The following is a 25785-nucleotide window of genomic DNA, read 5'->3' on the forward strand; positions in this document are numbered from 1 at the left end:
CTATTAATCCAAACGGGCAGGACAAAAACAGAGAACATTTTCTGCACGTCTCTCCATTTCTTCTTCAGCCAGCAAGATGCTAGGGCTGACACCACAGGACACCAGCTGACAGCAGTTGACTTTGGGGGACGTGGCCCAGCCAATTCTGTAACACTGATAATATAAAGGCACAGGCCTTATTTAAGCATATGTTAAGTATCTTCTCTGTTATTTAGGACCAATCTCAAAAGCAGAGACCTAGCAGAATGTGATCAGCAATGAGGAAGATTTTTGTTAAAGGAAATCAAACTTAGTAACTCCAAAAACTTTTGTTATAAGGGCCAGTGTTACACAAAATAGCATTTTCTTCCTGTTTTGTTATTTTTATTTCAACAATTGCAAAAGCAGATGGGGAAATGTGTGGAGCTCTTTATTCATCATTGTTCAAAAGCCAAGTTTCCTTCGTAGGACTGCTGTCTTGAAAAGTCAATTTAAAATTTGTAAATTAAATTATTCAGAGTGATAATGATAAATATCTGAAACTAGGGCAATATTCTCTTAAAATTCTGTTTTATTCACCTTCCTTTTTTCAGAGTTTTACAAATACTAGCAGATCAAAATCAGTACATAGTAATACCTGAAAAATTTGGATAAATCTAACTGTAGAATTACAGAACATCCAGGTTGGAAGAAACCCACGAGGATTACGGAGTCCAACATCTGGCTCCACACAAGGCCAACCTGATTTGCTGGTAACAGATATTTTGTAGCAGCTAGAATGAGCAGAATGAGCAAAGGGTGATGGTTCCCTAAGTTTCAATTTTAATTGGCAAAGTTAACTGCATTCATATAGAAGCTTAATTTATTACATCTGCTTTTATCAGGCTTCACAACAGAAGTTTTTTTCTGTATTTAGCCTTGTTTGTGAATGATTGTGTAAGGTTGGCTAACAGTTAGCAGTGTTCTATAAACACTTCTGATAAGTGTGATACTATACATTTAGAGTTGAAGATCATTATAAATTCTTTAAGCATAATTCTAGAATTACAGACATTTAAAAATGAAAGCATTCTTACTAGATGTATTTCCTGACTGCAATAAAAATACAATCTAATGTTATGTTTTTACACGGAAGGGATAGATTTTGCTCTGCTACAAATAAGTAACAAGCCTGAGGGAAGTCAAAAGTGCTGTCAGGCCAAAAAAGAGCATTAGAAAAGGATTTAAGGATAAATTCCTTTATTTAAATGTGGAAGGAAAGCCAAATATTTTTAGATCAGTCTTAACTAAGGATTTTTCCAATTTTCATTCAAAAAAAAAAAAATAATAATTTGTACAATCAAAAAGATTTGAAGGCTTAGTTCTGCAGCTGTGATTTTATTTTCACTTGAAACACAATAATTATTCTACTATGCTGAACTACACTTGTGCTTTAAAATACATATTTCTCAGTCTTAGTAGGGTTGATTACAGCTTTGTTGTGACGTTCTTCTGCGACATGAGCCCACCGAGTGTAATGCCAGCTAGCTCACAGATCTCCATCTAACACTGCGGAGGTCAGGCTCCCTGGTGACTGCTAGTGCTTAATTTAACTACTTTGCCTCTCCTCATTTTAATATCAAATCATGGCCTTTACCCTCAAATACGAGACTACTATTCACTTTAATACTGTGAAGGAAATGAAAGCATGCCTCTTCTAATTGTTTTATTACTGATTTCACATCTGTGGCCAAACAGTTTCCTGGTACAATAAACATAATATTAAAATGTAACAGAGGAGTAATTGGAAAAAGATCAAATTCATGTTGCAGGGGAAACAGCAGGAGAAGGCTGAAAGACTGCATTTAGTTGACCCCTGGAAAGTTCTCAGCTCCTTCTGTGAAGTCAGGACCAGTGCAGACTTACCACACAGACTACAAATTACAGCTTCATGAGCCTCCTTCCTGGCCTCAGTGGCCTCTGCCACTCTTCCATGCTATGAAAAATGGAAAGACTCATGTGAACCCCATTGTTTGCCTAATTCAGACACACTGAGATCTTGTTGGCCATACTAAGACTTCTCCTACCTCTCTTCTCATTTCTTCACTGTTTCAGTTGTTCCAATCAATCCCTTCTTTACTGTATGAGAAAGAAAAAGAGCAACTCATAAATAAAACTAATATGTATGGGAAACAAATCATATCCTTATTTGAGGGATATTAAAATGACAATATTCCTAATATTACCTGATTTTGCTTTGTCTACCTCTCTTTTGGTCATAATTTGGCATTTTATATGGCATAAAAAAGCCTCCTGTGAAAGAACAGGCATCCACTGCTACTTCAGTAGCAATAACCATAGCAGGTTTTTTTTCAGTGACTCAAAAAAGTCTGATTCATTTTGTGAGAGCTACTGGCATTTGAGCTGATTAGGAATAGGCAGTGGCTGCAAAGTAGCCTATTGGGCTATAAGTTTGGCTCAGCTGATGACCCATTCCCATTACACATCACAACTGATAATGGATGACATAAATCAGATGCTGAGATAATCACTTAAATCTTAAAAAGCTGTAGTAGGGCTTCCTCCAACTTAAATTTATGTGGTCTTTTAGTATATATTAAAAAAACCTTTGTTTTTTTTCTGTTCTGAACTGTCTCACTGCATTCCTAAAGCCTACATAAATGCTACCGCTAGCCTCAACCCTCAAGCAATTTATATGATCGTCTAAAGACAAATAGCTAAATGCTTTCTTATTTCCACCTTGGTTTGAATTGAAAGTCATTTCATTATTACAATGCACAAAGTTTGCACCTAGACTTTTTCTACTACATTCTAGATTTTAGCCTCCATTTGTTAGCTAGTTAGTTTGTTTAAACCCTAATGAGAAACACTGGTATGCTCATTTTAGAATGCCATGGGCAACATTATTTTTTTGTTGTTTGTTTGTTTTTGTTTTGTTTTGTTTTGTTTTTCTGTCAAATGTCCACTCACTCCCATTACTCTCAGTAGGATTGAAGCCAATTGGATGGACAAGTTAAAACTATCCCAACTCCAGTTACAACATCAGCTCAGCAACATTAATTATAGCCTCATAGGATGGCTTGGGTTGCAATAGATCTTAATAATCACTTACTTAGAACCCCCTGCTAGGATAGCCACCCACTAGGTTACCAGTACTGGCTGTCATTCTATTTATGGGGAAAAACAGGAGGTATAAACATGGACACTATCAAATACTCTTATAGGTTAAAAAATGTGAGGAACAGAAGAGACACTGGAAAATGTACGCTGTGAGTCTAGTTCAAAAGCAGAAGTTGTGTAAGTGGGATACAGAAACACAAAAAAGACTGGAACAGTAAAAGAGGCAAGACCACAAAAATGTTGCAAAAGGCCAATTGCGTTAAAGAGAATGCAAAAGCAGAGCCCTATCTTGAAATGACTGGAAATTAATACAAATGTCTATGAGTAACAATAGGAAATACTTTACATGCATTTAAATGCTGAAATTTGGTCTTTAAAAGTTACATTACTTTTGGGATCATATGGCTCACAGACAATATCTGCAAAAGTACACTGAAATTTCACAAGCATAGCCTTTGTGTGGAAGCAGACTAGTTATTTTCACTTGGCTAGGCTGGTTGAAATCAGCACCAGTGCTGCAATTGGACTTGGTTTTGAAAGCATTTTCCAACCTAAATGATTCTCTGACTCTATGAAATCCATCATAATAAAAACTAGCGTTCAAAAGAAGTCATCTGTTTCTTTCATCTCACATCCTCTCTGCAGTCTGTGACATTCTGCTACTCATGTGAAAGAGGAGATATTAATGCTAAATTAATATTCTCCTATTGCAGGTACATTCTGGCTGGTTAACGTATCAAGAAAAACATGACGATGCACTGTCATTTTGCTAACTGTTTCTTCCTACATTAGCTTTTCAAAGGTAAAAAAAGGATAAAGATTTCTTAGCAGCACCAAGAGTAATTAAGTTTCCTACCTTATGTTTCTGGAAGTCTCATACACCCTCTGCCACTAGTTATTTTCACTTTACTAAACTGGTGCTTTTCTTTTTTTTTACATCGGCTCCCACGAATACTGCCACGAGGGTAAAAAGAAGTCTGGTGTGCTACACAAACATAGCTGGAGCATCACAGCTACTGGCCTCTTGCCAAACAGAAAGGAGCAGGACTCAGTTTCTCCTAGTTTATCTTGGTGAGGAGAAGAATGGAAGCTGTATATCAGATTTCCAAGGCTGACAGTCACTATCAATTTACATCTTTAATGGGTTCCCTACTCTGATATTTGACAGACAGGTGCTTATCCTGGATACTGTGGCAGTATTATTTTGTCCAATATAAAACAGATATTGAATATTTTTCTTCTATGCTTCTGGTGACAGACCTCCTTTGTCCTTAGGGATTGTTTTCCTTGGTGAAAGCAGTACATGCTATGGAAGTTTCATTCTGAAGGCTTGACAATTTTATGTTTATTTTGCTTTGGACTGATATAAGAACTCCAGTTTTCTCATATTTGAAGATCCACTTGTAAATGTCAGAACAGCTTTATTAGAAGTCTCATGGGGAGGCTCTGTGACACTTCTGAGCTGGCTCCCTTGTTCTCCCTTTATTGTTTCAACAACTAGAAATTAGAATATGACTGCTGGGTAGCAGACACTTCTGTACAGATTTATTCACACAAACATACCTTAGAATATTCAGGCTGACATATTATGCATTCAAAACTTCTGTACATCTTGGATCTTAGACACTGCAAGGTAGATTTAGTTGAGCAGTGGAGGATGCTAAAAGAACAGTACCGTCCCTAAACTAGTATACAGCTGATCCCACACTGACCATGTAACTGACCAGCCCTAGAGTAGCTTCCAGACATTTTCCTCTGGTTGTATTTATTCATTATTGCTCTTAATGCTGCTCAGCTTCTGCCTTGCTACCACTCATGCTTTGGTTGCCCTTGTCAAAATATTTTCAAAGGAAGTGTAAACACGTGCGAATAAGGCCAGGGAGCACTGGAGAAATTCAGTGCCTGGTAGGCTACCTTCTATAATGGGCAACTGCACTAATTCTGGCCCCAAAGCACTTGCTTCCTCCTGAAGCAGAAAAAGAAGCAAGCAAACGCTAGAACCTCAGACTCTGCCTTAAACTCTTTTATCCTTAGGAGAAGCAATTTCTAGGCTCTTCTTTTAGTAAAAGAACCAGAACTTCTACACTGCTTAAACAACACTGTGAAGGCTAGTTTTTCCTTACATCTAATTTAGTTCTTTCCCCATCTCCATACCACTTATGAGATTTCCAGAGTTCACTCCATATCTTTATATTGTCTGTACACATAGAGTCCTTGTCTAATAAAAAAGGTATCATATTATGTAGTCAATTTTCAGGTAGGGTTGTACAGTAATTATTAGTATAACGTGAAATTTTATTTGGTGTGCAGTGAAAAAATAATACTTTGAAATTAACGATGGTGCTAAGTAAACTAAGCCTGGAGACGTAATCAAGAGGGCCAACACCAGTGATATTACTTTTTATATTTTTATTAAATCTACTTGAACCTTGACAAGGAAAATGCAATATAAATTGAGTGAAGAATCCAATAGAATAACAGTGATTTTGCATCATGTATTAAAATAGTAAATGTAAGAAAAATTATTTTCAGCTGAAAGTAGCTGAAGAGGAATAATCCTGAGATCTCTAAGGAACTGACACACAGACCTCTCCAAAAGAAAGGGAAAAAATGCAAACTAATTGCAATGAAAACATTTTACAAAAACTTGTAAAGTTTCTATTGCTGTAAACACAAAACTATATTTTTAAGAAAACACATACCAACATTAACATGTATTTTTTACGGCACTTATGATCAAGAATCCTATACCTAAATATTTAATAGAATCATAGAATCATAGAATCACAAGGTTGGAAACGACCTATAAGATCATCCAGTCCAACCATCTCCTCATCACCATTGCCACCACAAGCACTAAACCACATCACACAGCACGTCATCCAGACGCCTCTTGAACACTGCCAGGGACGGTGACTCCACCACCTCCCTGGGCAGCCATTTCAGTGCCTGACCACTCTCTGAGAGAAAAAGTTCTTTCTTATGTCTAATCTAAACCTCCTCTGGTACAACTTGTGGCCATTGCCCCATGTCCTGCTCGTTGCCTGGGAGAAGAAGCCAAATCCCTCTTCACCACAACCTCCCTTCAGGAAGTTGTAGAGTGCAATGAGGTCTCCCCTGAGCCTCCTCTTCTCCAGACTGAACAATCCCAGCTCCCTCAGCTGCTCCTCATAAGACTTGTGCTCCAGACCCCTCACCAGTTTTGTTGCCCTTCTCTGGACACGCTCCAGGACCTCAACGTTTATCTTGTAGTCTTTCCATTAACTACTCTCTCAACTATGAAGAAAGTATATAAACCTTTATACAAAAGCTGTCCGAAAGCGCTCTCCTTGTTCTGAGGGTTTGCAAACAAACAGAGAAGTACATACAATCATAAGTATATGTCCTAAAAGTCAAACAGAGTTTGATGTTTTATGAATATAAATGACAATAGAATTAGCTTTGATGCTTATTCTTTTGAAATTCCCTAGCAAAAAACAGATTGAAAAAATATTACATTTGTAAAGTTATGCTTAGAATTCCAGAAATGCCATGATTAAACTTTCATTTGAAACACAGAGCTGTCTCTGTAGTTCACTCAGTGTGTTGCAGTCTTTACATACAAAATGTGTGGCTGAGGATGCTGGGACGTCCCATGCCTAATCTTTGCACACCACCATAAAGCCTTCCTTTGCTGTATATCTCAACAGCAAGATGCAAAGAGGCATCCTGCAAAGAGAGGTAACACATAGCAAAACGGTACCACATAACAAAAGAGGCAAGGTGTAACAAGATACATTTCGTAAAGTTGTGTTATGTGTAAGAAATATTTTATGATATGATAGTTTATTCTTTTGTGATCTTTGAATTTCTACGTACTGCAATATTGTCTGCTAATATGTTTAATATTGATAAACATCAGATATGCAGCTGCTAAGACATCTTATCTCCTAATAGTTTTCTTTTAGGCATTAATTTAGGAAATATTATTTCCTTCCTCTTACTGTCCTCTTCAATCTTACGTGCAGAAATGTACCTTCACGATGCTCCTTCTACCCTTTCCCACAGTTCTGCTCTCAGGGACCCAAAGAATGACTAGTACCAGGGGGAATCATTCAAGAGCCTTGTGGCTCTGATGGTCCGCACTATGGATTTATTAGGAGAAAAAGTTTGAGTGCACAACACATGCACAGGCTACACCCAGAGAGTTGTATGTGTTTCAGCCTTCAAATGGGACTTCAAGTCCATCCCACACCAACTGAATCTTCCTGTAAGTTGTATGGGTATTCTCCAATATACAAGTCAGGACCACAGCTTTAGTTATGTTTTCAGTCAAATTCCTTCTCTTCCAAATTGTGAATCAATGCAGGCAACTTTAAGAGCTTTTGGAACGCATGCTAAAATTGCTTATTGTCTCTCTGCAGTTACTGAACATCAACTTGCACATGGTACTCTTTGAATGGGCACAGAGATAGTAAAAGTGCCTGATCTCTGATAGTACAAAGCTCAGGGCAAAATTCTGACAAGAAATATTTGCTTTAAAGAAATATAAAGTTGTGTGATAGTTATCAAGTTACAGAAGTCAAATATTCCTATTGTAGTTCAGAATATGAGGATGAAGATTTCTTTTTCTTCAAATGGCTGTGTGGTTCCAGATAAAATCCTTACATGTGATGCTTCTGTTCTCCTATTGTCAAAAACAGTATTTATTCTCCTTTCCATGATAAAGTTGTATTTGAAGAGACACTGATGCTGGCAATGAGCAATACGCACAATCTAGATTTTACAGTTCTCTCTATATCTTGCCAAAAATAAAAGACAAAAAAATGCTACAGTTACTTAAAATAATTATAATTCATTATACATGCATTTAATTATGATAATTTTAATCTAAATTTCCATCTAAAACCTTGAACAAAATTCAGAAATTCAACTCATATTTTTCTTACAAGTGTTGAAAAGTAAGACTGCCATTTATACTTACATTGCTTTTAATATCTTGTGATATATAGACCAAGTTCTGAAGTGCAATAGGATTTCTACAGTTCAGAACAGATTAAGAAAATACCTCAGCTGGCACATAGCAGTTAATGCTAAGCAAAAAGGAACAGGACCTGAAATTTATGTTTTCATTTAGAAAACAACAGCTCAATTAATATATAATATAATATAAACATATTATATATGTATACATTACAATATATAATATATATTATTATATAATATATTAATATATATTACATTATATTATTATATATAATATATATTCTATATATAATGTATAGAATATATATTATGTATAAAATATATATTATATATTATATATATAATATAAAATTTTTATGGGAATTATCTGCTAAACTACCATGCTTAGGGTTATAATTTATTTTTTCATTTGTCTGTGCTTGATATCATGAATTGATAGGTGCAGGTATCCTGTTATTCTTCAGAAAGCAGAAACGTGGTTAATACTCAGCAAGAGCAAGAGCAAAAAAACTCTTTCCAAAAATACATAGTTTATTCATAATCGTATTAACATGAGCATCAATCACTAGTTTATAATCTTCATCTATTTCAACCATTTTCATCAATCATTAGTTCAGAAGGTTTTTTTCAGTTATTTCTTCTAAGCAAAGAATAAAATTACATTCTAATAAGAAGACTACAATTAATATTGTATATCTTCATCTAAAAAAATATTCCTCCATGAGCAATCAAATGCTTAAACATAATTCTAAGCACATTATTTCCTTATTTGAGTAATTTAGTTATTTCAAGTAATTCCTAAGCATAATGAATCGAAAGGCCCTTAAATTACCTTTTTAAAAATGAAATTTTTTTTTTTTACTTGTTCCATAAAATCTTCAAGATTCAAATGTTCAACGTTAACTTTTATATTTCAGAGGCATCTTTTTGATAAGTCTCATTTGAAAAGAAAAAAAAAAAAAAAGTGACCACCAGAAACTAGTAACGTTTAAATTTTTCACATCTCTCAATTTTTGAAAAAAAGCTCTTCTTTGTACTCTTCATCAAGTGTTGCATTAGATTCTAGGAAAATATTTTTTATTACAACATACAAATTTGCAGGGGTGCTTAACAGATTGTAACATAAAATTATACAAACTTGTAAAAAAACCACAGTGATACTGTGATATGAGAGCATTTGCAATAGGGATAGTCTTGCATTTCATGCATCACATGCTTTTAGCAAACTCAGATAGTGCTTGGGAAAACAAGTAAACCAAAAACAAACAAAAAGGATGACCCTGAAGAACCATTCCAAAACGTCCTACTGACTCTTCATTCTAATAGCTGTCTAAGCCACATTTCTTACACTTCTCTCCTCAAGTTCTGGCCTTTGCCTTAACTAACAGACATGGTGCCCAAGTGTGTCAAGGGCCTGCTATGTTGCCACCTCATGCTCTTGCCTGGTCCCACCAACGGTCCTGTTGCTAGCAGCCTGGTCAGGGTTCTCTGCACACCTGAGATGGCTTAGATGCTCCCATGCTGCTAGGGATCTTTTGCTTCTGAGCTGTAATATGTAACAGGTTTTGAGTTTGACAGATTTGAGTAAATAAATTAAGAAAGGAATGACAATACACAAAAGAGGGGCTGAATATGTTTTCTCTAGGCTCATTGCAATGGAAGAAAAGAGTGCCATGCAAAGCTGAACACACTCATGCCAAAAGCAGGCCACAATGCCCTTGATCATATACTGCATCTTCCACTGCACAGTTTTTTGTTGGTTTGCTTTCTTTTTTTTTTTTTTTTTCCCCTTAAAACTATGTGTTTGGCAAATTGAATCCATATTAAAAGCATTAAAACACAAACACAGGCTACTGCTTGCAAATGGTAGATCTACCAAAAGATCCTATACTACTCTAGTCCAGTGTCACAATGAAGTATTCCCATTTGGATTCAACAAAAAATATGAATCTTTGTAAACAAGCAGATGATTTGATTTATAACTGTATGCTGAATACAAATGAAGATCTACTAGGCGTATGTTCTTCAGAGTGGACAGTTGCATTAGACATTCCCCAAAAATGTAAAAAATATGTGTTGATGATGTAGATGATAATACAGTTTTCACAAAGTCTGCTGTGCGTTGCATTCCCAAAACAACATTTATTTTCTATTTCAGCTACCTGGTTTTGTTGTTGCTGTTTTTCTAGAAAGGGCAATGCTCACTTGGTCATCACAGTAGTTACTAAGCCCAGCCACAGTCTGGTAAAGATAAGTACATACAGTGACCCCACAGGATGCCAGATTGAAGAAAGTAATGATTCCTAACCAGCTACAGGTGAACAATTAATTCCTTTATTCTTTGTCACTGTCTGGAGTAGATTGAATTAATCAGAACAGATCAAGGGGATAATTCCATACAACCCTCACACTCTTTTGCCATGACCTTTTTGTTCATAATGGAGAAAATTTAAAGCCTGATGTGAAGCCAGGCAGCTGGGCACCTTCTATGATGTCTGTACAAAACAGTGCTTAGACGCAGGAGGCTCTGGCACTGCCACATCTATAAGGTCACATGTAGCAATCTTATTCTGACTTTAGAAGTATGGAGCAAAATTATTTTAATAGGAATTGTTTAAATGACTAACCCCAGAATCAGGGCTGGATATTTTAGGCATTTTCACATAGAAAAATGGATTCTCAGTGGCTAGAGTAATCTCAAATTTCACGTCACAATGAAAAAAAAAAATAATCTGTATTTGTTTGTTTACAATATAATGTAGTTTAACATACACCTACTCAGTATTTTCACATTTGTTATATCAGATAGTGAAGAATAGTGACTGCTTTGCTTACTGGACTGTTATTACTCAAGAGATGGAAAAAACTGCATTGGGGATTTATCTTAATGTCATTATAAAAATCATTATTGATACTTCTGTGTTTGATGGACTGGTCCACAAGGAACTTAATGTAACCAAACTGTAACGGACATTAAAAACTGATTAATGTGTCAGGTTTCCCAATTAAGAATATGACTGCTATAGCATTTTCTCTCATACAAGCAGTGCATGACTACGGCAAATCTCTTATTTTCTGCATTTGTTGTGCTTTTATTCTCTTCACAGCATAGTTTTGGTGCACGAAAATTTCACTCTCTTCTTCAATTCACCTTTCCAATACAAGCAAACTGGAAGTTGCATTCCTTGATTGTGCACATTATGTTGCTAATACAGAAGCAAGGCCCTAAACACAGCTAGAGGGCTGCACCTCTGTTAAATCTTCCCTTTAGTGTGTAGCAAGTACAGAGGTACTTGCAGAAAGATTTAAAAATGTAGAGTGTATGACACTTCTAGGACTGCTTCTCACACTCATAAAGCCAGCTGTCACCAGTTTTATGTTTGCTTTTCACTGTAAGCCTCCACTTCTTGCCATCTTGTTTCTTCCTCATCTCTGCAAATCATAGTACTGTCAATGTCTCCTGTCTCAGAATTGTCAATAGGGTGCCTTATGGGAAAAACAAAACAAAACAGGGATCCCAGGAAAGCACATTTCTTGTAAAACTGTGTGGAGAAAGTATTAGCAAGACTGACAGTCATCTACTGGTGGTCTCATTAATTTCTGATGAGAGGATAGAAGCTAGGATACGGTGGAAAAGACAAAAACTCATCTTTGTCAGAACTGAGCGTTTCCAGAGCAGTATCACAGTAGTGTCCAAATTACACAGGACTTGAGAAGCCACAAGGTAGATATACCCACTGATTTTCTAGCCAGAGAGGCAGTACGGCCAACAGCTTTCACCCTCAGGGTCAAACATGCAGGCTGTGCTGGCAGTCCAGAAGCAACAAAGAACTCACCATTCCTCAGCTATCTGGTACAGACTGACACAGATATTAGTCCCAAACAAATGGCAAGGACACCATAGATGAAGAAAAATCAGCATTAAAAAGGAAATACTGTTCACATGAACAAGGAACTGAGATTATGGACCAGGCTAATCTCACCTAATCCTATAAAAATCCAATATATTAACAGGCATTTAGAGAACTCCTATTACACATCATGCTGGATCCATCTAGAGCGCCAAGACAAGAGGGTATCATGTGGGAAACAAAATGCTCAGTGGTGAGTGACTTGTTATGGCCTTAAGAAAGCATAATATAGGTGTTTAATAGTATTTACTTATCAGGTAATAATGACCAATTTAGCTAAGCAGAACCATGTTCTTGTCTGCGTACTTACGTGGGTAATCAAAGAAACATGACAAGCAGCCAAGACAGCATAGCCTACACATCTGCACCTAAACTGACTAATTCTTTATAACATCTAAACTATCTTCTTCATCTTCTCCCCATGGTGAGTATTCACAAGAACAAAAAAGAAAAGACAACGACTAGACTTTAGAGAATGCAAAATTGCTTTTTTTTTTTCTATGGGAGACTTGACAAATTCTTGGAAAAAATTCTCTGAAGATGACAATAAAAACAGATTATGAACGTTTTAGACAATCCCTGGGACACAGAGTAGTAAAGACCTAGTGAAATACATGTATGTGCTTGTTTTTGCACTTATTTAAGCATGCACTTCTATGAACTGGGAAGATGCATCCTTGGTCTGAAACAGTTTGTATGCTCTTACCTACTTTAGTATTTTGACTTGCCTTTATATTATTTCATAAGATAAATACATAATTGTTCTGCATGGTATGGCTGAGAGGAATGTGTTGTGGTACTTCTTAGATATGCTGCAAATGACAGAATATATCTGAAAAACATTTGGACATGTAAAAAAAAAAAAAATGAAACTGATTTAACAAAAAATGGACTTTGTTGTATGAAATATCAGATGGACTAATTATGACCCTGTAAGAAATGGTCAAGCTCTGTATTCTTTATTTCGGAAAAGCCCTGAATCAAATCAGAGTGGCTTGGGTTGGAAAGAACCTTAAAGACCATCTAGTTCCAAACCCTTGCTGCAGGCAGGGTTGTCACTCACTAGATCAGGCTCTCATGACCCCATTCAACTTGGCCCTGAGCATCTCCAGAAATGAGGCAACCACAGCTGCAGCCTGTGCCAGTTCTTTATCATCCTGAGTGAAAACTTTCCTCCTATTACCTAATCTAAATCTCTACTTTTTTAGTTTAAAACCACTACAGGTCCTATGAGGAGTCACTGGCCCAGGATAGTGTTGGTACAGGCTGCGAGAACAAGCTGCTTGCTTGCATTAAGCTTTTCATTCACTAGGACATCCAAGTCCAGGGCTTCTCTTCTGGGTTGCTCTTAATGAATTCTTCTCTCAGAAAATGGAAGGGATAGGAATGTAATTCTGATGAAGATCAAAAAGTGATTTTGTTAAAATTTATAATCAGAAAAAAAAAAAAATGATAGGAGTAGCATCTTCTCTGCTATCTTTCTCTATATAAGAGATTTCACTATAAATTCCTTGGTACAGAAACAATTATTTGTAGAAGTGTTCAGTCTGAAAGCAAAAAAAGCAAGTACAAGAAATGTCTGTCTACTCTTGCTTTAATTCAGTGTTGAAAAATGTTAATTATTTTGATTATTACTTGTCCATGTGCAAAGCCATAAAATTTTTTTTGAGAGATACAGTGTATTTTGCATCTAACCACAAATTACAAAGTTTTTAGCACTACTTTTAATGAAAAGATTTTTTTTTCATATTTTAATTTGAAAGGTTGATTAATATTATCACTAGTTACCATAGCCATATGACGTGATTTAATGCTTCTGTTGATTATCTAGAAATATGTAACTGTTGCTAAGAAAAAATGACATTTCTTCAAATACTAAGATGAGTTGTGTATTTTGATAAAGACCAAAAATTCAAATTCTGAAGTTTGAAAAAAAAATATATATGTATTCACAATGTTTTGAAGCAGGACTTCAGTTTCTGTTAGGCTCTGATTGATTAGTGCAGACAGCTCTGCAAACAAATTTCATAGATGAAAGGATCAAAACATTGAAGTGATTCAACAATTTCCCAGTAACAAAAGAAGCCATGACCCTCCTTCTGACATAGCAAGTGATTATGTATTTAGAGACTGAGATGTTAATAGAGATTTAAATATTCTGCAAACACATTAATTCAAAGGTGGCAACAAATGTATATATGTGTATCACATTTATGCCAAGGTCTAACTGGGTTTGATACCATTTTTCAACGAGGACAGAAATATAAAGTTCCATGATTTAAGAATGCAAACTAATAGCCAAGAGATTTTATCCTTCAACTTTATGACAGGTCATCCTGTTCATCTTGCAAAGCAAATATGCTTGCAAGCAACAATTTGACATAAGAGAAAGGACAGTATAATACTAAGCATTAAAATCCTTGAAATAAAAACTCTCTTTACCAGCATGGATCAGATGAAATTTGGTTAGGCATTTCCACAGAATTAGTCATATCCTTCTGGCAACATTTTTTTTTTTTTTTTTTTTTTTTTTTTCCTGAAATCACTCACTGTCCCCTCCTTCATATTGTTCACAAGAAAATGAGAAATCAATGAAAGCACAAATCCTCCAAGCTTTCAGTGCATTATCACCTAAATAAAGCAACTTTTATTTGCTGGATAGATAGGGTAACAGATGTCTACTGAAATACAGCTTGCCTTCAAATGAACAATGTAAGACAACACTATCCATTTTTGTTACTTTTTACGATTTTATCTCAGTGTTTCTGATTGGCAAGGCTACTGTCGCAAAGTGAAGGTAAGCTCTTCAAGCATCCAAGATTCAACAGCTGAATAACCAAATGGAGTAGTTACTGCTACGGCATTTCAGATTAGTTTCATCTGTAAAACTACACCATTCTACTATTCAGGATTGTTCTGTTGTAAATGTAATGCTGTGTTGATTCAGGTTTGATTTTTACACACTTTCATATTTCCCAGTAATTTTTTGTAGGCAATTGTTAGAGCTATGATGGTTACATTGGGCTTTAAAAATCACAGTACACCTATTCACTGGTTGAAAATACTTCTGTTTAGTACTTAAGGGCAATTTCAGTCTCTAGGGACAGCTGTAATGGAGTAGTACCAGGGTTTGTGAGGCAAATACGAGGAAGTTCTAGGGACTGGTGTGAGAAGTAAGAATTGTCGAGCTGTGTATAGATAATGGCAAGATAAAGGGACGTGGAAGGGTGCATAGAACTCAATTAGGTGCCTTCTATGGCAAGCACTGTCAGCAATAGACTGCAGGAGCTACGCAAAGACAATTCACAGACACTTCACAGGCTAGCAAAGAGCTGCAGGCTGGGATACACCAGGGCTACAGAGGAACACTGCACTACCCACTGGATGTACTGGAACTGTATACGGCCACAAAACAGCCTCAATCCCCATCTCTCCTGTTCCCTAAACACACATCCCAACGCAGCACAAGCGCGGGTTGTTGGCGGGGTGGATTCTCAACCGCACTGTTCTTCACTCACGGCCGCCACAGCCCCACCGGCTGCTCACAGCTCAAGGCTGTGACAGAAACGAGGCGGCTGGAGGACGAGCGAGGACGCCCCAGGGAATCGACCCCATCGCGGCCCGACTCCTCGCCAGAGACGACCGACTGAGGCCGCGCCGGATGGCCGCAACTCAGCGGGCTCGGCCCGCGCCACCCCCCCCGCCTCAAGATGGCGGCAGACGGGCAGCTCCCCCACCATCGGCGGGGGCTTTTTTTTTTTTTATTTCCGATGAAGGCGCGGGGTGCCGCGACAGGCGGCCGCAGGGGGAGGCGAGCAGCCGCCGCCGGGCGTAACTTCCCTCCCGCTCCTCCGCCAGCGGCGGCCCCTCGACCGACAGCGGGCGCGGCACGACCCCCGCGGCGGGCAGCGCGCCGGGGCCGGGCTCCAACGCCCGCCCGCCGGATGTGGCGTCAGGCGGCCCCCGCGCGGCCACGCCTCGGGCTCGGGTCCGGTATCGCCACAGCCTTACCGGCCCGCGCGCTGCGCCGCCGGCACCGCGTGTATCGCGCGGGCGGTCCTGGCGCGACGGATGAGCGGGGGCGCGGAGGACGACGCCCGGCCCGGCGGAGGGAGCAGGTAGCGCTCGGCCCCGGGCCGTCAGTCAGGGCAGGCCCCGCCTCTTCCGGGCCTCTCCGACTGGGCCGCCGCCTCCTCCTCCCTCGCTCGCTCTCCCTTTTGTGAGTTATAGCAACCGTTGCCTTGTGAATCAAGCGCCATAGTCACCGTAGTCCTGGCGACTGTTACCCATCAACAACAACCGCTCCTCTCCTGCTCCTCCTCCTCCTCCTGCTGCTCCTCACCCCCATCCTCACCCCCTTCCTCATCGTCACCCACAACAACAACAACAACAACAACAGCCGCCTCCAGCAGCAGCGACAGCCGGAGCAGCACCGCAGCCCGCTTCAGCCCAGGTGAGTGCTCTCGCCGGGCGCACGCCGGCCCTCCCTCCGCTCTCCTTCCCCCGGCTTCTGCCTCCCCCCACCTCTCGGCATCCGGGCCGGAGACGCTCCGTCGCGCCGCGGCGTGTGACGGCGGGGCGGCGGGGGAGCGCGGATCGCTCGCCCGGCCCCGCCGTCTTCTCCGTTGCCTTCCCTCTTGCCCGGCCCCGCCGCCTCGGCGTGGGAGCGCGCGGCGGGGGGCGGCGGGATGGGGGTGTCCGCGGGGCCGAGGGAAGCGCGCGGTGGGGCCGGCTGAGCAGGGAGCCGGGGCTCGGCCGTGCGGGGACGAAGGCGCTGCTGGGACCTGCGGGACAATCGCGTGGATGCGATGGGTACGCGTCTTCCGTCGTCTCCTGTTCAGGCGGAGGAGGGGGATGTGGGGACGAGGGAATTTTGGGAGACGGGACTTCAGGCACAAGCTAAGATTGTGTTCTTTAAATAATAATAATTATTATTATGCAAAAAACAGCAGCCACAACAAAAAAAGAATGCAACATCTTGGGGGTGGAGGTGGGAGGAAAGAAGCAGCGGAGATGGATCCCATTGCACAGCGCAGAGCGAGGGGCCTTGTTCTGGTCCGTGTGGCTGCCGGAGGTGCAGGTGTTTGCCAACTTCCATAGGCTCCAGTGAGACTCCTGTATATGCGATCGGTCACTCTCTGTGTTTTTTCAGCCAAACCTTTCCTTTTCTTTCTTTCTTTTCCTTTTCTTTTCTTTTTTTTTTTTCTTTTTTTTTCTTTTTTTTTTTTTTTTTTCTTTTCTCTTTCATTTATTCATAATTAATGTCCTTTCTTATTTTAGGATAAACTGCATTTTCTTTGTACTGTGTTTTCCTGTTTATTCGGTACCCCCACCCATACACATAGTTGCGGGTTTCCTTTTTTTTTCTTCTTGCAATCCTTCTAGGAATTATTACTATATAGCTGTTATTACATTTTTATGTTGCCAGTGTAGTATGGTGTAGTGTGTGTGTAGATGGAGTAAATGCACATTATGTACATGGGGAGAGGATCCTTACGAGTTTTCTTAAACTCTCCACAATCAAAGAAATCTGAGACATTTCACTGTCACTGCGAGTTTGTGTGCTAAGAAGCAGAGGGAAGAAATTAAAAATGTCTTTGTGATTTGTGATTTTTTGTTACTGCAGCTGCAGTTCAAGAGGATGCTTGGGAAAGAAAGGAAGAGGCACCTTTTTACCTCACAAGAGGTTGAAGTAAAAATTATGTTATTAATGATGATATTTTTTCTTTTCTTCTTCTTCTTCTTTTTTTTTTTTAATCCAAAAAACCCGTGGTTTTTTTTTGTTTGTTTGTTTGTTTTTTATTTGGTTGGTTGATTGGTTGGCTTTTTTTTTTTTTTTTAGTTGTTAAGATCTAAAGACTTGCATTGCTGTATTGTTGGAGGTAGAAAATTATACTTTCTTTACTTTTTTTTTTTTTTAAGTTCTTTGGGATAAAGTATGCTTCTGGCATCTTTTTTGGTGATTAAAATTATCATTTAACATCTCTATATCCAGTTGTGCTCTTCCTTGACATGCCAAATCACCTTTCGGTGTGGCAGACTTTTTTTCTTTTTCGTAGTGGTGACTTACTTATTTCCTTTATTTAATTAAATCGTTAAGGGAAAACATAATAAAAAAAAATCTTTATTATTAATTTATTATTAAAAATCCTACACCTTTTCTATTTGAATACCTTTAGCGGAACTCTGTTTATAAGTTTTTTCTTTGCCAACAAGGATATGTTGTTTTATCTCATAATGGACCTACCAATGAATGTGACAGGGTCATTTTTTCCAGGTGATCATCAACTGTGATACATCTTTCATTTATATCAATGTTTCTTAAGGCAAGGCAGATTGTGGGATTTTTTGTGTTTTTTGTTTTGTTTTGTTTTGGGTTTTTTTGGTGTTTTTTTTTTTTTTTTCAGAAAGCAAGTATGTGAATGAAAATAATTCTGTTTTGGGTAATTACCAAAGACGTCTATGTTGTCATCATTTTATTCAAGATGAAGCCGTCAAGTGCTGATTTTGCGCGTACTGCTACAAAATAACTTTGAGAGATATTAAGAACATTCAGAGTGAGTAACAATTCAGTTATATGTGTATGGAGTCAGAAGGTTATTTTACTACATCAGTTATATGGCAGATTTAAATCTTAATTTCATTGTTATTACATTATGTATGTGATTCATCAGTCGCTAAACCATTCGATGCATTTACTTGATGTTGAAAAAGCTGGTGTCAGCTCTACACCATGCCTCTCCTGAGTAGCTTTCTTTCAACAGGACAGAGCCCTGTCCAGGATGCCTTTCTTCCTGGATGTTGAGGTCTGTCCTTGAAGGACAAGCATCCAGACCTGTGGTCTCAAAGGAAACACACAGACTGAGAGAGTTTTATAAGTTTGTTTTTGTTTTTGTTTTTTTTCTGTACAGAAGTGTTTTAAAGGTCATGTTAAAGTATGTAATTTTATCTAAAACCGAAGACTTCTTCTAATATTACTTAGCTGTATTTTGTTAGGCCTGCTGTTTGAAAAACTGTAATAAATCAACCATGATCAACTCAATTAATATTAGGGACCTGAAAGGGAAAACTGTTGAGCCTTTATTCTTTCTGAAATATTTTAGTGGTCACAGATGATATCTGCTTTATGCATTTGACTCCCTAATGCCCTCAGCTGTCAAAATAGTTGGTGTTTGTGATGCTAACCAGCATTTGAAAATGAAGTGGCTTGTGATTTTTTTTTTTTTTTTTTTTTAAAACATTCATTTTCATGACTTACACTGTGTAACTGTCTGTGTAACATTGTTTTAAATTGTTTCAGCATACTCTAATGAGTCTTCGTGGATCATAGTCTTCGATGTGCTTTAGCTAGCTTACATTGTACTGTGGAGGAGCCCTTCAATGATGCAGTGAAAATAAATGAAATGGGAATTAAAGGTACAATGTTGTTACGAAGTTTGAAGTCAGGGTGCTTTATTTCATAATTAGGTTCAGCTTTGTTAGCTCTATCCAGTTTCATGTTTCCACCTGGTGCGGTAGTTGTGTGGTAGTTTGTTAATCACAGAACTGTATACAGAAATAAATGTTACTGTTTAATATAGTTTATAAAACTTTCCATTGAGAAGGAAGATTTTTTTCATTTCTTTTTACTTGAAACATAACAAAGTATCTACAAAGCAATGGTCTTACAGTATTGCTGTTCTTTTGGTGTTCTAGTTAGTATTTCTGGTTCTGGTCTTCATGCTTTACTTTGACCTCTTATGGAAAGTTTCCTTCTTAGAACATTCCATACTCTTCAAAAACTTGCCAGCTATTATGTAAAATACTCTCACTTTCAGAAGCTCATTTGTTTACTTTTTACAATTATTTAAAATTGAAGTGATGTGTTGTGAATGCATCACAAATACGGACAGAATGAAAAATAAACTTCAAATGATACTGTAGTGTTCTTGTAGATGAAGTTGTATTCTTAAAACAAGCTTGTTACCATATAAATATGTTAGAGCAAACAAAGTATTATTTTTATACATTTTATTTATGAAAAAATTTTTTAAAACTAAGGGTGAGAAATGGCAAATTAATGAAGCTTTTGATCTATATAAACTAATATTGAAGATAATGCTTTTCTGTTAGCCGCAAGTTTGACATTATTATTTTTGTATTTCTGGTAAAGGTGTTTTTACTTCTCTTTGCTTACAGGGTAGCACCTGTATATTTATATTTTGGAAGTTTAAGTAGCAGCGTACATACATTGATTTTTAGCTAAATCTGGTTTGGTAGGGACAGATGGCTAGTTTAAACAGGTGTTACTTTCATTCCTTGTGCATTGTGTTGAGACTTCCAGAGGTTCACAAAAGAGCTGCCTAAAGCAGGTGGTGTTTTCTGCTTTTGTGATTAGCAAGATTTACTTTGCTAGGAAATTATTTTCCCAGTCACTGGACATGTTTTAATAGTTAACATATAGTATCGGAGTTTCAAGCATTCAACATACAGCACAATAGCGTGATACTTTTAAAAATTATTTTATCATCAGATTTTTAAAGGGGATGTGACTTTGAATATGAGATTTTTTGTTTCATGACTATGTGAACAAATAGTTATTGTCCTGCTTGAAAGACAAAGAGCAGAAATATAGCTCGATGTAACACTTTGTTTCACTAAAAACTTATTTTTACCTTTGTATCATTTAAGATTTATTAGGTTTTATTTTTCAGTAAAAATGACATATTAAGAATACAGAATTAGTTTCAAACTTTTTTGGTCTTAACACTTTTGTCGCAAAAGTAATTTTGCCAGCCTTTTTTTTTATTCTGTAACATTTGTAATTCTATTACAATTGGTTTTAATAAACTAGATTCTTTCTTTTCTAACACTTCTTGGTCAGGTGATTTTTTTATTATTATTATTTTTTATTTTTTTAACTTGGAGATCCTTGTTTTTTCTTTGCTTACTAACTGTGTGTTTTCTGTAACAATGACTAGCTTTTATTATTTTACTTATAGTAGATGCACCAGAGGGTGCTATGCTATTTGAAATATAAAAAGAAAAAAAAAATAGGAGTTTTTTGTCATTGAAATACAGTGATACTTCATAGGAATTTAAATAAAACTTACTGGTTTTTTTCTTACATGTTTCTAGGCATTGTAGTATTGCAAGCTCTTAATACAATTATTTTGGTTTGAAGGACAAAGATCAATGAATCATAAAATGTCTTAGGTTAGAAGGGACGTTAAGATCATCTTGTTCCAACCACCTGCTATGGGCAGGGCTGCCACCCACCAGCTCAGGCTGCCCACAGCCCCATCCAACCTTGCCTTGAATGCTTCTGGAGATCATGCAGGATGACTTGTGCTGGTGCCTCACCACCCTCTGAGTAAACAATGCTTGCCTAACATCTAACCTATACCTTCCCTCTTCTAGTTTAAAATCATTCCCTCTTGTTCTGTCTGTATGAAACCATATAAAAAGTTGGTCTCCCTCTTGCTCGTAAGCTCCATTCAAGAACTAAAAGGCTACAGTCAGGTTTCCCCAGAGCCTTCTCTTCTCCAAGCTAAACCCTGACTGCCTCAACATTTCTTCATAGGAGAGGTTCTCCAGCTCTCTGATCATCTTTGTAGCCCTCCTCTTAACCTGCTCCAGAAACTCATGTTTTGCACTGTAGACCTCAGGCCTGTGTGCAATACTCCAGATGGGGCCTCACAAGGACAAACAATGGTGTTCAATCACCTCCTTCTCACTGCTGGCCACTGCTCTTTTTATTCAGCCCAGGCATTCTGGGCTGCAAACTCACACACAGTTGGCTTGTGCTAATCTTTTCATCCTCCAGGATCCTCCAAAGGCTTTTTTCATCGGACTGCTCTCAATGAGTTCTTCTCCTAGCCTGCATATGTAGCTGGGATTGCCCCAGTCCAAGTGCAGTGCCTTGCCTTTCTCAAGTAGGTCTTGATGTCTAGGTCCCTCTGGATGGCAACTATTACTTCTGTTGTGTCTACTGTAACGCTCAGGCTAGTGTCATCTGCAAACTTATTGAGAATATGCTCAATCTCACCGTGTAAATCATTAATAAAAACATTGAAGAACACCAGTCCCAAGAAGGAGCCATTAGGGAATACCACTCATGGCTGGCCTCTGCCTGGGCATAGGTCCACAGACCACAACTCTCTAGTTACAATCACCCAAACAGTTCTTTATCCACTGAGTAGTCCACCATTGTAATCTGTATTTCTGCAATTTAGAGATAATGTGCTAGGCCATGACAAATGCCTTACTCAGGTCCAGGTAGATTTCATAATTTGACCTTCCTTTGTCCATTGTTCCTGTCATTCCCTCATGTGTCACCAGCCTGGTCTGCCACAATCCGCCCTTGGTGAAGCTGTGCTTATTGTTTCGGAATACGTTGTCTTGAGTGTACTTTAAAGAGCATATCTTCCAAAAGGATGAGTACCATGATCTTCCCAGGCACAGGAGTGAGGATCGTTGGCCTGTAGATCCCTTGCTTTTCCTTTCTCCCTTTATTAAAAATGGGAATGATGTTTCCCTTTTTCCACTTATTGGGGGCTTCACCTGATAGTCACAACTTGTCAAATATGAATGAGAGTGGCTTGGCAACCACATCAGCAAACTCTTTCAGGACTGTGGGATGCATGTCATTGGCCTCATTGGGCCTCATTTATCAGAGTGCATAGACCCTTGCCTTTTCTCTTCTGACCAATGAACCTGTACAATCTGTCCTTATTTTTCACCTCCCTTCCTGTGTTCAATTCTATCTATGTGCCTTGGCATTTTTGATACCAACTCTGCATGTCTGGATGGCCTCCCTGTATTCTTCCCAAACCACACCTCCCTGCTTCCTCTGCCTGGGCATTTCCTTTTTATCATGCAGCTTGACCATCAGGCCTCCTCAGCCATGCTTGTTTCCTGCCTCCTCTGCTTGATCTCTGATGCTGAAGCAGAGAACTTTTATGCCCTCAGAAAGATGTTTTTAAAGAGGAGCCAGCTCTGTTGTGTTCCTAGGAGCAGTTTCCCATCTGATCCGTGCAGTATTCCCTAAGCAGCTAGAAGCGTGCTTTCCTGAAGTTCAGGGTCCTGACTTGCTCTTTGCCAGTCCCATATTTCTCAGGGTCTTGAACAAGGGTGTGGTCACAATGCCCCAGTCAGTCTCCAATCTCAGACTGTTTAGTTATCTCCTCTGCAGTGGTGAGCACCAGGTTTGGTTGCTTTTTTTATGGTACCTGGATGAGGAAGTTTTCCTGAATTGACTCGAGGAGTCTTCTGGGTAGTTTGTAGCTAAGTTTCTTTCCCAGCGTACACCTGGGTGGTTGAAATTCCCTGTCAGGATAAAACACTGAGAATGTGTTGCTTTGTGTAGCTGAAGAAAGAAGGCCTTATCAACAGCTCCCCTTGATCTGGCAGCCACCAAATGTCCTCTATTGGTCTGGTCCCTAATTTTAACCTATAAGTTCTCAACCTGATTGTGCCTGTTTCTCAGAAATGCCTATTTACCATCTATCCATTTCTTAACAGAGGGCAACTCCTGCTACTCCTTCCCTGTCAGTATCTTCTAAAAAAAGCTCGTAGCCCTTGAGTGTAGTGAACCAGCTGTACTGTCTGTCCTACCATGTTTCTGTGATAGCAAGCAGGTTACAGTTTTCTAATAGCAATGTAGTTTCCATTTTCTCCAGTTTATTTCCTAGGGTGAGTGCATTGTGGAGGCACTTCAGCTGGGCTTTCAGGTGTGATGACTTCTTGATAAAGCTCTCCTCTGGGACGAATCTGAGGACTTTCTCCCACTGATTCCTAAAGGGACAATGTTGTTTGTTTGTTTGTTTGTTTTTGTTGTGTTTTGTTTTGTTTTGTTTCTTTAAATTAATGTGTTGCTTTGTGTAGTTTTTTTTGTTCTTACTGAAACTTTCTATGCATAAAATAGGCATTAAAACTTCTGAACTGTAGAAGGGATAGAAGTGCTAATTGATTAGAGTTACTAATTCTAGAATAGAAGAACAATAAAAAAAAATAGTATGCTTATAAGAATCACTGCTTTTGATTTCAGAAATTCTTTACTGAATATGAAACTAATGGATTAGAATTTCATTGTTGTACATTCTATAGTTTAATAATACTTATTGTTTGTCTGTATACTCTAAGGCTAATTAATGAAGCAGTGCTTTTTTATGCATGTGGGTAAATAATGGCATATAGTTCAATGTAATTTGCCTTCGGAAGTGTGTAAAAAGTTTCAAGCTGGAGTTGGCATAGTACATCTTAAGTTGCTTGGTTTTGCATAGTACTTCTAGTTGTGTAGATTTTTTCTGTTCTACCATGATAAGTTGTTTGTCTTTGATCCCCTGCTTTTAGATTTAGCTCCCCAAAACTGGCAGGTGGTGGGTGGAATATGTTGTAAGTTGAAATTAACAAAGAAATTTTCCATATTATAATACAAATTTTAGTGAGAGTTGGAGGTTCAAATTCTAGCAATTCAAAATTCCTCTTTAAATTCTCAATATATTTTTACTGTTTCTTTGTTTCAGTTCTTACATTTGCATCCATAACAATGCTATGTGGATATCAAAGTTTGTATATTATACATAGTGTATAATACATAGTGTACTTTACTTTGTAGCATTTTCTGACTTGTATTGGTTAGCTCAAGGAAGGAACTATCTGACATTGTGTTTAAAGGTCATTTCAGCCCCACATGAACCACTACAGTGAGTATAGCTTAGCTTTGTTTGTCTGAGAAGACATGTAGGGCAACCATTCTGTAATGTATGTAGACTTTATGATAATGTAGCAGTATTTCTTCAGTTTTTGCACATTCTTACTGAAGTATCTTATTTCAAATTAAATTTGTAAGCTCTTTAAGGTAAAAACCATGTCTTTAGATTTCAACGTTGTTCAAGTTTTAGATGCTGCCACTACAAATAATAAATAACTAGGAACTATGTTCATTGTTCATCTACCGAGTAAATGGTTTCTATCTTCAGCTTTGTTATTTCATTATAATTAATCTAGGTATGTTTTCTCTTACATACAGTCTCAGGGTCATTTTCTAAGCACATGAACAGCGGATATTTAAGTTAGCAATACCACACTGATAAACAGAAATAGAAATGAACAACTCCATGAGGGGTGCAAGATGTCATTTGCAGGTGTTCTAGATCAGTTAAGACCTGCTGTTTTCTTCTTTCTCTGTTAATCATACTTTCTTAGAAAGGATTGAAAAAATGAAATACAATTCTGAGCCGTAACTATTTACATTACAGATATCAAGGTTACAGGTAACTTTATTATGATTCTGTGGAGCTAAAACTTAACTAAAAATATATTTGTAGCTCATATAAGTTAGTGCAGATCTGCTGAATTTTCAGATGTGTAGAATTTTTTATATAGTTTTGGTCTGATTTTTTTCTTAATGTGTCTATATTTTCATAAAGAAGGGAGAGGAGTTATGCATATATAGTTCTGTTACTCTGACAATGATACTGTATGTTTATGGACTGTATGAAGGTTTTGCTTCCAGTGGGCTACATGACCAGAATAGTGTATTTGAGTAAAGCCTCATGGAGTGGCCTGCTGTCCATTATCTGTGAAGCATTTAGAAGAGTTGGCATTGTACTTCCTTTCTCTCCCACCACCTTTTTATTCTTTTTCTGTTAAGGTCTGTGCTGTACTGTTATGACTTTATTGTTCTGCTGCTTGAATAAGCAGGAGAAGCAATCTTACTGAAGGAAGGGTATTTCCTTCTCTATGTTCTTGTTGATGAAATATATACAATGTAGAAGAACCATGAAGAAGTGTGTGTGCGCGCAGCTGTACAAAAGAAGGATTGCCA

General features: G+C 38.2%; 1 protein-coding gene across 6 annotated transcripts in view; it reads left to right on the plus strand.

Annotated features, from left to right (window-relative positions):
* Positions 1-16065: 16065 nt before the first annotated feature.
* Positions 16066-25785, plus strand: part of RFX3 (regulatory factor X3) — a 119625-nt gene continuing 109905 nt past the window's right edge. For 2 of the 6 annotated variants that reach the window (XM_042825655.1, XM_042825660.1), the window contains exon 1: positions 17759-19391. In XM_042825655.1, the coding sequence (XP_042681589.1) occupies positions 19379-19391 (13 nt within the window). In that variant the 5' untranslated portion in view covers positions 17759-19378. Of the gene's footprint in view, positions 16094-16205; positions 16429-17758; positions 19392-25785 lie in introns of those variants that run through there. The other 4 variants (XM_042825661.1, XM_042825657.1, XM_042825656.1 and 1 more) reach the window with 4 other exon arrangements.

The sequence above is a fragment of the Centrocercus urophasianus genome, unplaced genomic scaffold (genome assembly GCF_019232065.1).
Source record: "Centrocercus urophasianus isolate 14NV4802_14NV808 unplaced genomic scaffold, USGS_Curo_1.0 seq_25, whole genome shotgun sequence".
Lineage (NCBI taxonomy): Eukaryota > Metazoa > Chordata > Aves > Galliformes > Phasianidae > Centrocercus > Centrocercus urophasianus.